This window comes from Lates calcarifer, linkage group LG7_1 (genome assembly GCF_001640805.2).
Source record: "Lates calcarifer isolate ASB-BC8 linkage group LG7_1, TLL_Latcal_v3, whole genome shotgun sequence".
NCBI classification, from domain to species: Eukaryota; Metazoa; Chordata; class Actinopteri; family Centropomidae; genus Lates; species Lates calcarifer.
Window position 1 is genome coordinate 10,014,180 of NC_066839.1, and position 14,681 is coordinate 10,028,860.

The 14,681-nt window shown below is 39.4% G+C and overlaps 1 protein-coding gene across 1 annotated transcript in view; it reads right to left on the reverse strand.

Annotated features, from left to right (window-relative positions):
- Nucleotides 1-221: 221 nt before the first annotated feature.
- mthfd1l (methylenetetrahydrofolate dehydrogenase (NADP+ dependent) 1 like) overlaps nt 222-14,681 on the reverse strand; it is a 35,874-nt gene continuing 21,414 nt past the window's right edge. The window contains 8 exon segments of the mRNA XM_051071860.1: nt 222-1,385; nt 1,630-1,748; nt 7,870-8,022; nt 8,171-8,278; nt 9,083-9,260; nt 9,472-9,575; nt 11,306-11,347; nt 12,147-12,286. Coding sequence (XP_050927817.1) covers nt 1,659-1,748; nt 7,870-8,022; nt 8,171-8,278; nt 9,083-9,260; nt 9,472-9,575; nt 11,306-11,347; nt 12,147-12,286 — 815 coding nt within the window. The 3' untranslated portion in view covers nt 222-1,385; nt 1,630-1,658.

The following is a 14,681-nucleotide window of genomic DNA, read 5'->3' on the forward strand; positions in this document are numbered from 1 at the left end:
ATTCGCTTCCAACACAGGCCCCGCCCCCTCCTGTGGGAGTAAAACTGCACTTGGTGGAAAAATACAAGTAAATGATGAAAAATGTAAAAGTTGTGATGTGTGGAGTGAGTGAGTGGAGTGAGAAAGAGAAAAAGAAACAACAGGAAGTGAACACATGTATCCAAACAACAGGTGGGCTGGGCCACAAGTCAACTGCTGGGTGTGAAAACACAAACACACAGTTTCTGAGTAAATAAAAGGTTTATTTGAAAGGCACGTTTGATCTCTGAGAACATACGATTGTTGTCAATGAGAAGAATACTAAATATGTTTTCAGAGCAAACACTGGTTGTTTCATTTCAAATCTAATGTTCGGCTTACACTTTGCACAATAAAAGTTTAACCACATTTCAGTTGTTATTTTCTGTCATTTTTCATCACCCCATGAGGGCACGAGTCCGGATGCACAGATGCTGGATGTTACTCAAACTGGTGTCAGACAATCAGAACTAGATGTTGCAGTGGCCAGCTTGCAATGTAAGAGCAGCATTACATTTAGCAGTCTGGATGCAAACCAGCCAGCCAACCTCACTTGAAGTGAAGGCAACCCCAAAGAACATCATAAAAATGAATACACTGTCATAAAACAAAGCATCAACTTTCAGAGAAAAACAGATAAGGTGCCATTTTATATAACAAATGGCATATATTTAATGAGCATAGCTACTGTTAAGGCTGTTATCTAGTAGATCATGAGGCAGTGTATGTCATGATCTGAGTGGTTTACCACCTCTGAACAACGTCCTGGCTGGACATATATATAACCTATCTCACCTCATAAAATGTAATACTTTCAAAATGATGAGTATAACTTGTGACTTGTAGTGATTTTCACTGAAGCAGTGCAGCAGCTTGGACAATTAGCAGAAGCTTAAGACAATAGAGAGTAGTTGTAACTAGATAAATACCATAATGGCTTTTTGTGCGCATATCAGCATTTAGGTAATAAATACACAAACTGTGCCCATTTAAGTTAAAATGCTTAAGAAGTAAATAAAATTTGCAGCACCATCGTAACACATTTGAGTAACTTTTTTTTTCTCAAATAACAAAACATAAAAATATTTAAGTAAAAATCAGCACTGGTTTGAGGACACAGAATGGTCTAATACATGTGTACTATATGGGATACACAATATGGCTGTAGGAGATAACCTTTGGCATATGTGCAAATACAGCATAAATTAGTACTAGTTAGTACTATCCGTTTTGTTTTTCATAGCATGTTACTGTGAGTCTGGGCTACCGGGAAGAGTAAGAAAACATTTCCTGTCAAACATGTAGTGGATGGATGTGTCTTATGATGCACACATGGAGCTGAAGATCTTGAAAACAGAGCAGAGAGCCTGTGGGAAAAACAAGATGATGAATTGAACTGTGTGTATGAGGGTGTGTGTGGCCTCACAGACTGGAGCCTTGGCACTGAGTGAAAGAGGTAGTAAACTGAAAACTCCAGGGAGGAAATAAAGTCTCATCTAACGATTTATACAGACAATGACTACATGTAAAATATTTATAATGACACATTGCCAGCTCCTTTAGAGGACTGGGATGGTGGAATATTTTGTATTGATATACATGTGATAATACCTGTAGGGATTTCTTTATCTGGAGCATGCTCAGAAGAGCCCAGTGATCTCCTCTGTGGCCGGGTCAAGGTCAATGTCGTAGAAACAGGGTCGAGTTGGCAGGCCAGGCATGGTACTCATCTGAGGAAAAACAGCAAAGGCAAAAGATAAGATCCTGATTGGTAAGCAGAGTGAGAGAAAATGAAAGAAAGAAATGACTCAAAATCAATCAATCAATCATTTTTTTGTCAAACTTTTTTTTTTTTGGTGTGGTGGGGGTGTTAATGTGTTTATTGACAGGACAGCGAAGAGAGCGAGTAGGGGAATGACATGCTGTAAAGGACCAGCTGGTTCCGGAGTAGAACCGGTGGACCAGCTGCTCAGGGCATTGAGGCCCATGTGGTACACGCCCTAACCATTCAGCTATCGGGTCACCTGTCAAACATGTTTTTAATGTTACAGTTTTTTCAGGTTGTTGCGTCCGATTCAGAATGGTTAGAAAAAAATAAATAAATAAATACAATTACACACAAACTCATCAGCAGTGCACTGAAAAAAATCCCCTGACTGCGTGTTTTCTAGAAACTAAATAAGAAGGTAAGATTATAGCAACTAAAGCTCATATTAAAGACTTTACCACAACACAGCTGTTCTACACCAAAAGAGAACCTGTTGAGTTTTTGTATCAAATCTTGGGTAAATGAGACAGAATAAGATCAGCCCCCATGGGTTCAATAACTATAATCCAGACTCATTTAACTCCAGAGAGACAGATGATCAACGTGTTGACAACCTCTACTTTAGCGGTGATGAATTTAGCCACAGACAACAGTTGCTTTGTTCTCACTGTTATCAAAATATACAGTAGATAACAGAAGGTTGCCTTGAAGAGATGAGACAAAGAAGATATATAGCGAGTCATAGTGGTAATACTAGCTGCTCTACTCATTGATCAAGATCACCTGGTTTATAAGAATCACCCCGAGTTTTGATGCATTCAATAAGTAGCAAAAATAATCCACATTTTATATCTGAAAAAGGTGAAGGAATTGAAAAAGAAAATTATATAAATTGTCCCCTATGCAGGTTTGAGGATTATTAATCAAGTGATCAACAGTGTGCAGGATTTACTGGTTCTTTCACATTCAGGGCTTTTGATCCAATGCACTTGTAAATGTTGTAAATTGATGTGCAGTAACTTAACAGCAACCAATATCTGAAATCGTAGAACTTCCTAACTTTAGGGTTTCTGCAACTGACAACAATCAAAGGGGTGTCAAATGCTTATGATCATCAACATAATGATTAAAATTATTTTCCAAATTATTTTCCACATTGGGGGATTAAAAACATTAAAAAAAAACTTCTTTTAACAGGTAGTTACTGAACATTCATTCACAACAAATTTAAAAGGCTGAGGCACAGGAGAGACTTGTCCTATTGTTCTGTACACCTCTACAATATGAGTGTGTGTGGGAACCCTGTTACTATAACCAGCTGATCGCCAGCTTCTGCCAGGGAAAGCCATGTGGCGTTTTTACTGATAGATTCAATTAGAAGAAAAAACAGCAACTGACAGGGGGGAATTCTCCCTAATGAAATTAGTGACATGGACAGGAGAGAGCATGTGAATGGAAGCTCACGAGACCAGTCAACAAGATCGCTACTGGGTAGATGTCGACAGCATTTTCTATGAGACAGTGTAATTAAAGGCTTTTTGCACCAGACTATGCACCAAAACAAATGTAAATCTAAATATTCTTGTTAATAAATGTGTTACTCCAGTGTTTGTTGTGTGACAGATGAAAAGAAGGACGTGGTTCACCCACTACAATTGATCAAAGGCAACTGTCTGACTCATAAAGCACTTTGCTCTCCCAAAACCCAGCCAGATCATCCCATCCAAGCTGAAAAGCAAATTATCTTGCTCATTAGACAGGGCAGCGACATTCTTTGCATGCCTCCTTCCTTCTGACCCAGGGTCAGTTTTATGGGCCCATTAGTGGAAATGAGACAGGAGGAAGTGATCGGACAATTTCCTGTCTGAGGAAATGTGGCTCTGCGAGTGCATGAGGGGACAAAACAAGGAGCACATACTTACACAATCTGACAGAGCGGATGCGATCTGCCTTGTCTTCATCGTTCGGCTGGTCTGATATCAGCTGTGACTGCTGTTACATGACACTGTTCTTACTGTCCATCAATATGATTCACCCACAGGTGACTCAGACTATGAGCAGATTTCCAGTAAAGGACTTTAGTATCACTGCATAACATCATAATCTAATGGGACGCATTAAGAACAATTACTTTTTCCCACTCAAAAATGTCTCCTGCTTATCGTCATTTCACTTGGATGTTTGCCTGTTTTTTTATTCAATATACAGCTTATACAAGTGTGTTGATGAAACACGAAACCACCAGACCACATACACTGACACTAACCTTTTCAGTGAAACTTTTGAGAAGGAAATTTATGGGTGTAGATATAATATTAAGAATTGCTAACCAGCTTATTTAACTTTTTTGTTGAAAAGCCACATCAGACACAAATTAAGTAAATATTTTTATATGTCTTAAAAAATCTCTACCATTAGAAGATGCTTCACACTGATGGAGTCTTTTTACAATGCTAACCTCATTAAAGACTGTTATAGACTTCCAACTGATCTCTCCAGACTGAAATAAGAATAAGAAGCCAATGCCTCAAAAAGTGTTTTGGACCACATTCAGCTTTTATGTCATGTTCAAGCCCCTTTAATAATGCCCAATAAGACTAGTTATAGATTACTGTCGACTGTACATACTGTAATTCTGTAATATAACTGTATCAAATGACTCAAATTGCATATTTAGGTAAACATCAGTACTTCATTATGTAATAATCGGGTTATTGTTAAAGAAGAGAAGAGGCAACACTGGTTGATTTCATGCTTCTGAACAGGACTAACATCCAGATAAATTAACCATAATTACCAGAAAATGTGGTCGGAAAGCGTGACAGTGATAAAACTGTCAACAGTCTTTCTCCATCTTTATGACAAGGGACATGATTTTTGAATGAAAATGCAAAACAAAGTGGTGATCAGAGTTTCACTTTAAATGCTCAAAAGTAACAAATGAAAACTACTGTCAGCTAACAGTAAGAAATGACTCAAAACATCTTGAAAAACATTTGAATTCACAAATAGCCCTTTATCTTCTCTTTCCTTTAGGATGAAATATACAGTAACACATTTAACTATCAAAAGATGGCAAAATGCAAAGACAAACTGTCAAGGTTTTGAGAGCAACAAAACATGCACTGTTCTGCCGGTCCTCCTCTCAAGCCTGAGAACAAGTTGGCACTTGCAAAAACACATAACACTCCGTGGCTAAAGTTGGAAACTCCACTCGGCCAAATAAGTCCCCCCATTATGCCCAAACACAATGTGCCTTTGTCAGGGAAAACCCTGGAGGAGACAATGTCGCTGGATTTCTGCCCCCCCACTGATTTTGGAGAAGAGTCTCGGTCAACAAACAGCACAGTTGCTAAAGAGGAGGACTGAGGAGATTATGAAATTGAATTCACAAGCAAACACTTGTGCCATTTAAGATTAATGGACCATTAGAGGGAGGCAAATGTCGAAATTACAATAAGTGTGAAATTAAACATTTAATTAAAAGTCAAATGGATGCTTCTTATATTGAATGCATCATCTAATGAAGTTACATTCTTGACTGCGAGATGATTGATAAATTGATAAATCAATGGATAAATTGCCCAATGACTGGAAAGGTGGAGCTGGAGTGATGAGACTGAAGAGTTCATGGGTGTAGTTTGAACTCTCATCCTGTGAGAGTGTATTGCTTTCCTAAGGGAACACTTTGAACTTCCTGGTGATGAGTTGTAAACATGAAACTACTAATTCTGTTTTGTAAAAGATGAGCTTAGTTTAGGGCTCAGGTTAGCGTGAAGAGTGCTCAGTGTAATTTTAAGGCAGTGTACTGGGAATGTAATAACATGTACAGTCTTGTGATGCTGTGTAAACTGTTTATTTATCTCTGCATTAGTTCTACTGACAACTGAAGTTGAAGTACATGTCAGTTTCAAAGATAAAAATATACCTGAATTAACTGAGCTTAATGGACTCTGGCTCAATAACATGACCAGAGTCAGGCAAAATAAATTACATGTGTGCTTTCTTTCATAGATAAAATCACAGTCCCTTAACCAATCTACAGCTTGTTAAACATTAACCAGTTGTGATCATGTTGAATATCTAGGAGGGGTTTTTCTATAAATCTGAACTGGTTTGGGTGTAATGGTGTGGTGGAAGTTGCTCTAACGGGATATGAACTCTACAGAGATCTATTGTTCTACTTGCGACCCCTCCCTCACATATCTGGAGAGTGACATCAGCCCCTTCCTGATTCTTCACCCTGTAAAGACCCTTAACCCACCCCTCCATCTAAAGTACCCCCCTCCTCTCGTACTCATGCCCTCATCGCCTCAGGAGTTTTGCTGGTGAGATCTTTTCCACTTCTTTGAGTCAAGTGTGAACTGAGGATCCTTTACAGGTTTTAATTAAATATGAAAAATGGCAAAATGTTATGAAATAGTAATGTTTATCATAATCAGAGAGAACACTTAAAACCTTTAAGTGAGGAAAATATTTTTTCTCCAAGTTTATCTGACAGTAATGGGAGTAATGGGAGACATGTAGATGTTCAGTCCTGTCCTGAGCCAGAGTGGCGCTTGGCTCTCTATAACCTAAAAAAAAAAAAAAAATCAATCTATGGATCTGTCTGGCAGACATAAGGCTAAGCTAAAGAGTTCAAAGAACTATTTGGAGACGACTCCCTTTGGGTTATGAGTCACAGTTCAAGGGTCGTCAACGTGCCAGTGGCTCCACGGGCCACAGCAGATCAAAGGCATGGCAGGGAGGCTGGACAGACGCCACACCAAGACCCTGCCACCCCTTCCCAGCATGCCCGGTGTTTGACACCTCTGCCACAGCCTATCAAAGCCAAGCCCTCAGGGCCCACTGGTGAAACAGCGGGAGGGAAAGCGCTCAGGAAGCTGCTTCCTTCCTGCCCAGCCCATCATCAACCGAGAGGTTTCAGCAAGCCCAATTCAGCTCTAGCCAGCTCACTAATATATTTTCAGGAAAAGTAGAGGACAGGACCAAAACCATAAATACTGTTAGAGATGAACTCATGGGAAGAAGGAAGGCTGAGTGGATAAAGCACCTGCAAAAGCTAATGATCCTATTTGTGTAAACAGTGATAGAAGTAACATTTCTGCTGTAACATAAGTCTGAAAATGTGCTTGAATTAAGTTGGAAACTTGACCAAAGGGAAGAAGTCAGCTAACCCTGGTAATGCTCAACCCTTTCAGCAACAAATCACATCAACATAAAATAACACAGAGCTTGTGGCTTCCCAGACATGCAGATTGGGATTTACGTTAACTTTTCACTTAGCACAGCTGAACTTAATTTCTGTCCACACCCCTGAAAGATCAAAGTGAGCAGCAGGAGCTACCTATGTTGAAGCTGGATACTACAGTAACAAGGTAAAGGGAAGGGCGCCAGGTTGTATAATTAGATTAAGCATCATGTGCAGTAAACAGCCCTTCCTAGCTGCTGTACCCATTATTTGATGGTTCTAAAGATTTTCTTGCCAGATTTTCCTGTGGTGTGAGGTGTGTTAGGAGTTCTTGATCTGCTCGGAAGACGATCGGGGGCGCCCTAATAAATTTTAAACATGTTCAATATCCACGATTAATAATTTAACACAGAGGAAAACCAAACACGCACCCTATGGATTGTTACGTGGAACAGAACAACAGCCAAGCTGACTGAGGACAGAAGCACAACAAATGAGACACCACGTTTAGTCTAAAGTTGCGTTTAACTGCTCAAGATTTTGAGTTTTGAGAGTCAAAGCTCTGGCTGTTGGTGGTGAATCTGTTAGTGTGTGGTGTGCTGTGTTGATCTTCTCAATGCACATCACACACAAGAACAAAACTGTGAAATCTGTCTATATTTTTCGTCATGGTCGCTAACCTTTTCTAAAGTGTCCAAGACTCCACTCCGCTGTAAAATGTTTCCATTTCTAAGACAGTAATGGCGCAAACAGTTTAATGTAAATTACAGTACATGCACTTACCCATAAGACATTTGCAGCCTTGTGGAGACACTTCTAAAAACCTTTGGAATGTGACTGTAATGTATAAGGCACAGACAATGAAGTTAGCATTAGCTCGTTGAACACGTACCGTTCCCACGAGTGGGTAAATGAAGCCAGCCCCGACGCTAGCACGAACATCTCTGATTGGCAAAACAAATCCAGTGGGTGCACCCTTCTTGTCAGGCATGTGGGACAGTGACAGGTGGGTCTTGGCCATGCAGATGGGCAATGAGCCGTAGCCCTGGTTATAGAGAAAAGAAAACTTAATGGCTTATGTGTGTGCAAGTGGGAGAGAAAGTGATACACAAAGAGAGAAAGACAGAGGAGATGCGCTACATGACTCCTGTCTCCGTGTGAGTCAGCTGTTATTGTAGCAGCAGCGATCTCACCTGTTGATTGTAGTAATCAATCTTGGCTTTGGCCGCTGGAGACAGCTCAATGTCATCAGCTCCGTACACTTTCTGAGCAATTGTTTTGATCTTCTCTGCTATCGGCGTCTAGAGGAGAGACAGTGCATCAGAGACAGGTGGAACCACATCAGCTCTCCAATAAAAGTAGATTTAGTGAATACATATCTGTGTGACTTCAGCGTTAAAGAGTTCAACAGTAAATTAAATAATTCAACATGTTTGACTTTTGCCCTTTGACTTTTAGTAATACTGCTGCTTCCACCTGACACCTACCCCACCAATGTGAATACTGAATACAGGACTGTTAAATTAGTTCTGGACCTATTGTTCTCCAGTTGTTAGCACTGTAAATATCATCTTATCAATGTAAATATCATCTATATTTTGATAGCCATTATTTTTATTTTTTATCTAATTGTTTTTATTCTTTTGACTTTTTATATGTATCTGTCATTGTAGAGCTGCAAAATAGTTTTCATTGTTTTGGAACAGTGACAATAAAGACTATTCTATTCTATTGTTGGACTCTTGGTATGCAGGCACATACTGTAAATAGGCAGACACAAAGGCGCACACACACAAACACACATCAGTGTAACAGGATCAGTTAATTTATGTCATAACTTTCCAAACTCACTAACTCAAACCAGCTGATGTTTTTTACCACTATCTCTGGCTATGCTGCCAAAGACAACATCACCATTTGCTACAAACAGGAAGTACCCTTTATAGAGAGTAGGGACAGGGATAATGACAACTGCCTGTCATTCAGCAATGAAAGACAGACATCAAACTGGATCACGTGTTTTTCAATACAAAGCTATACTCTTAGTTATGATCAGTTGAAAAATACACAACATGCAGATTTGCATTTACAGCACCAGCTCTCACCTCTGTGTTGTAAAGGAACTGGAACTTGCTGGATCTGCTGGCAGCTTCATTCACAGCCTGGGCCAGCTCTAGAGACCCTCGCCCACCCTGCGCCCAGTGGTGACATGGCACAGCATCAGATGCTCCACACTCTTTTGCAATCTGACACACAAGGTCAATCTCTGCCTTGGTGTCTGTCCTGAAGGATCACCAAGGGAAATGTTAGAAGTGCTTGGTAGCCATAACATCAAATTATGTATTTAAAGATAAAATGAACCAAACAAAAATGGTGCTTGTGTAGGTCAAAGGAATACATGGGCTATGCTATTACTTCTGTTAAGATTAGTAAATTACTGTATATTATGAAAATGTTGTGTTTTTGTTGATGTGTGTGTCTGCATGTATCTCACGTGAAGACATTGAGCGCCACCACAACTGGTACCCCAAACAGATGTGCGATCTGGATCTGTTTCCTGAGATTGCTATGGCAACCCCCTGCAACCAGGCTCAGATTCTAGAGGACAAAGATGCAGAGGAAATACAGCAAGGTCAAAGGTCACAAATGTATGATGGCTGCCAAAGCATGTATCAGTGATCATGACAAGACCTGAACAAAACCTGTAATGACAACTGAAAGACTTCTTAAACAGAACAGCAGAATGAGATGCTAAAATGCTGTACTGAGGATAGTTTTTACTACACTGTCAGCACAACAGGGAAAATGCTGGCGACCTCGACTCCTGCCTTCACTGGCAAGGAGTTTGCAGAGATATAATTTGAAGGGTATGACAGGAAATCCGTAATTCTCGTGAAAGCTTAGTTTAAATAGCCTCATTTCCTCTTTATCCTTTTAACTGGAGCTGTCCAAACTACTAGCAGTTAAATCAGAATTTATGCCACTCACCTTGTGTCTTGTTAGCAACAATTAGTTTTACTTTTCCTTTGATATAGTTATTTGGGGTTAATACTTATTAGTGTGATGGAATAGAAGACTGTAGTGATACCCTAGCATCCACAGCTAGTTATTCATTAACCGTTCTCATATTTTATACTACTATGTGCAGAACTCCATTTACTCCCAAACACATTAACAGAATATTCATTCAGCTACTCCAAGTTTGACCACAGTAACATTATCTTACGCTCGTGAGTGTGTGTGTGTGTCTGTGAGTGTGAGTGTGCAGCCACAGGCTCAGAGCAGTAAGGCAATACAGGTCCCATAAATTCATTTCCCTGGCTCTGTTTTCCCCAGTACTTCTGGTTCTCGTTACAGGCTTCACAATTAACTTATACTGCTTCATTATTTACTCAGCTGAACCTGCCTGAGAGACCAGTGATTCTATCCAGATATGGGCATGTGTGCACATACACACACACACACACAAACCCAAAAGAATCCCACCTTCACTTTGCTGAGGTCCACATACCCGGAAACCACATGCAAAGGTTGTATTTGTGCTGCTAATCGAATGAGAGCGCTTAACCATGTTAATGGGCGATGTAAATATATATATGGGTGGGGAATTAAATATCAGTGAGAATACAGCTGTAGGCCTGAGGCAGATTGGTTGAGTACAACCTGAGACTTCCTTTATTGCATCACACATAAATCTCTATAAATATGTCAAATGATGGCTCATTCCCCAAGTGTTTCTGTCCCTAACCACACAGACTTGGGCTAAAGGACAAATCCAGTATAAAGAATTTAAGTGATATGCTGCATAGTGTGTTACTGTGTTTCCCCGATGTGCAAGTGTGCAGTGAGTCCCTCCACGTACCTGAGACTGGCTCTAATCGTTCACATCTTTACAGAAGGTCAGGGTAGTAAGGGGCCTTAAGGGCATGTTGGGAATGTCGAGGGCCACAAAGCTACACTAGGAGGATGTTGTAACACCATCCATGGTTATCCATGTGCATGGCTGCCAGTTAACTCAAACACACACAGGCACACCACCAAATAGCGCTATATTAATGAGCACGTGTTTGTCTTGCATTGGCCAGTTAGTTTAAATAGTTTTAGTTTACTTGAAGATATCCTGACCTTTACAACTGAATAAAATAAAAACAGGCTCAACCAATTATCTTAACTTGATGGAAGTGATGTCACAACCTCACAACTCCTCAGCTCAAAATGTTTCCATGTTTGCCACATCTCCCTGATGTTTGTCTTTTTACCACAGTGGCTACGCTTATTTGTGTGTGTGTCTATACATGTATATCAGTGTCTACTAACGTGGCTCATACCTCATCAATGTACTCTTTAGGAAGAGGAGCACCTGCTGAGACCTGAAAACACAGAAAAACAACAAATGATCACCATATTGTTTTGCGTTTTAGGACACATTTACAATTTTGTTGTAAAGAACTGACATTTTCTTGCCTTGTTCCTCTTCTTAATGCTTCCATTGAAAAGGCATTGAAAAGCCAGAGATTACTGCTATTAATTTGGGTGCAGTTAAATAAATACCAAGAAATTCTAAGCAGATTTCTATAACTGTATTAATTGTATGAATGTTGGTCATTCAAGTAAATCTTTTTCATGGAGGAATGCACAAACATCTACAAGTCTGAAAATCAAATGGGCGCACTTGCCTGAATCATAAGAAATGCTGTCTTGCATGCCCTTAATGTTTGCAAAGGGGCACATACTGTGTGTACATTCTTTGTGCTGTTATTATTATCATATTATACTAGAGTTAGAAAGTGGAGTTAAACCATAATGCCAGGTAATCTTCCATAAAAAGACATAAAGCCTTTCTATGTGTATGAGTAGGGTGCAGAGTATACTACAAATGGATATGGACAAAGATAACTTTCAGTGACTGTATAAACTGATTAATCAATCAACTTCTATTGAGTTAGAGTTCCTGAAGAACATAGCAGCTCTTTTCATGACCATTAAAAGGATGCTACAGTTCATGTAGGGTGATTGTGACTGTGTAAACAACATTGTCACATGCTAGTTTAGGATGTTGAAGACGTTTATGCGGATGATTATTTAATTCTACTACGTCAAAGATGATGTATGGGTCACGTCACGGTGCTGATTACAGTGTATTATGGTAACACTGTTGTGTTAACTTACATTTGGACCCCCTCCATGCATCTTTAGTGCTCGGACAGTTGCAACCAGCACCACCACATTAGGCCTCAAACCTGACGCTCGACATTTGATATTAAAGAATTTCTCCATCCCAATGTCGGCTCCAAAACCAGCTTCAGTCACTGTGGGGAAACAGACCAGATGTTTTTATACAAGGCACAAGAAAACAACTATACATCACAATAATACTTCTACCAATAATTTCTTGAGTGTATTATCGGATTCTGGTCAGCATATAAACATAATAGAAGCATAAGTAGTTAAGTAATGATGTTTTTAACAGCAGCAGTTTATCATCTTTGACATAAATCAAGGTGATGTCTTTGATTGGCTAACCTGATAATGAACCAATCATCTTTCTACTTGTATGCTTTCTACCACTGTACTTTGTCTTAAATACCATGTTTGACTTAATTTTTAACTCAAAACAACTTAATATACACATGTGAGCTCACTTCATGGGAATCGTGGGAATAAGAAATGAGTCTGCCTCTGTTTCTGTCTGAACAGTAAAGCTGTATGAGTAATGGGTTCACTGTAAGGGCTCTCAAAGAGACAGAGGGCCTCTGATATGGACGGCCCTACACACAGGCCTCTTGAACACGCTCCAAACAAAGCAAATAGTCCACCTGGAATGACAGCCTTGTTAAGATAAGGTTTCCTGTTACTGTTGTTGTGTGTGTATGTGTGTGGGACTGCGTGCATGTGTATGGCACCATTGTTCTAAAAAACACTTGCTGGAGGCCAAGACCACAATTTCAGAGGAAGACCAAGGCTGATTTCACACCTAACTTGTTTAGTGAGGTTTTAACAACTTCTGGTATATTTCCCCAGTTAGAGCGGGCTGTTCAGCCTGATGGGAACACTGTCATTTGAACCTGGTAGGAAAAAAATAACTGCACCACCAAAAAAGCTGGGCTTCCACATCTGCCTCTGAAACAACTGCGGTGCTTGCAATGGGGCATCTACATCAATTCAAAAGCTTAACTGAATAAATTTACCACGACATCCTGTTTCCTTCCTCTGTTTCAACCTGCCAGTCAGTATTTATTACCATTAAAGTCCACTCTGAGTATCAGGCTTCATGAACTCTTTATGGCCAGAGAAGACCAATAAGGCTTTCAAGTACAGTGTGACCTGCTGTCAGACAGAAGAATAAAGTTTGCTTTGATATTCGCCCAAAAGTCCATTTAATGTACATGAGTTACTAGCCTTTCCAAGTGACTCCACGTTAACAACTCATGGTACATTAGCAACAGCTGAAACCTCAAATGGCCTAGAACTGAAATGCAAAAATTGATCATTTTTGCTTTGCTGAATGTACCATACTCCAAGTGTGTCCAAGAGTTAAACTAAGGCTTTTTGTAATACTATTGAAATTATGATGAACAAATGAGTGAAAGTGAAGGGCTAAAACTACTAAAGAGCAGACAAGGCACATTTTAGAAGAAAACAAAGTCATTAAATGACACTGAAATCAACAAGGACATTCACAGAAAGAGAAGAATCAAGCTGCAGTTACAGAAGTAGAAATATTAGAGGAGAAAGACTGGGAGGCTTGCTTGTTTTAACAGCCAGGGTTTAGTATCAGTGTTACTATTTTATGATTCTAACAAAGCTCTACTAGTATTTTGCTCGAATTTACCAGTCAGTCCTGCACAACTGCATTCCACCAGTGAAAGATGTATGTTGTTGTACACTAAGTGTGTTTTTGTGCGAGGGCAGCCTGTGTGCACAACACCACAACCACTGGCTAACCCTCTTACCATTAAATTTAATCAAAAGGATGATAATGAAATGTGACCAGGAAGCATGTCAGGAAACAATAAATAAATTTAATTAAATTATATGCATGTTATTTAAATGCTTGTGTGCACACAGATTATGTCTATACAGTAAATGCACACCTTATAGAGTACAGTTAAGCTGCCACAGCACCAGGAATGATTTGTATCAATCTCTTAAGGAACAGACAGACAATCTATTTTGTCATCGATTCTACAAAAAAAACTAAGTTAAACTAAATTGCAAAAATCTAATTAGCCTCAATCAACTTCAATGTACTCCACTTAAAAACGAATTAAAACACAGTAAACATGGCTAGAAAGGTAATGTCATAACCTTAGGACCAATGACACAAATGACACACAAACAGCTGTCTAAGTGCAGAGAAAAGAAAAAATAATGTTCATTGAGAAAACAAGGAACATTTTAGATGAAAAAGTGGAATTAAATAAAGAATAATTTAGTTAGCTTCAAAATAGACTCCCAAATATTTTATCAAATAATTGTTGAAATTCCACAAAGAAGAGAACAGAGAACAAGAAATTCACTGTATGTCAAAGTGTTAGATAGGTCAAATATCTCTGAGGCTTTACAAAGAAAACAAATGTTTCCATGAAGAAATGTATCACTCTGCTTAGGTTTTATATTACTAGAGAAAATACAGTTTCACCAGAAACAAGAGAGCAGAGAAGAGAGAGAGAGGGAGAAGGAGAGAGAACGGAAATGGAAAAG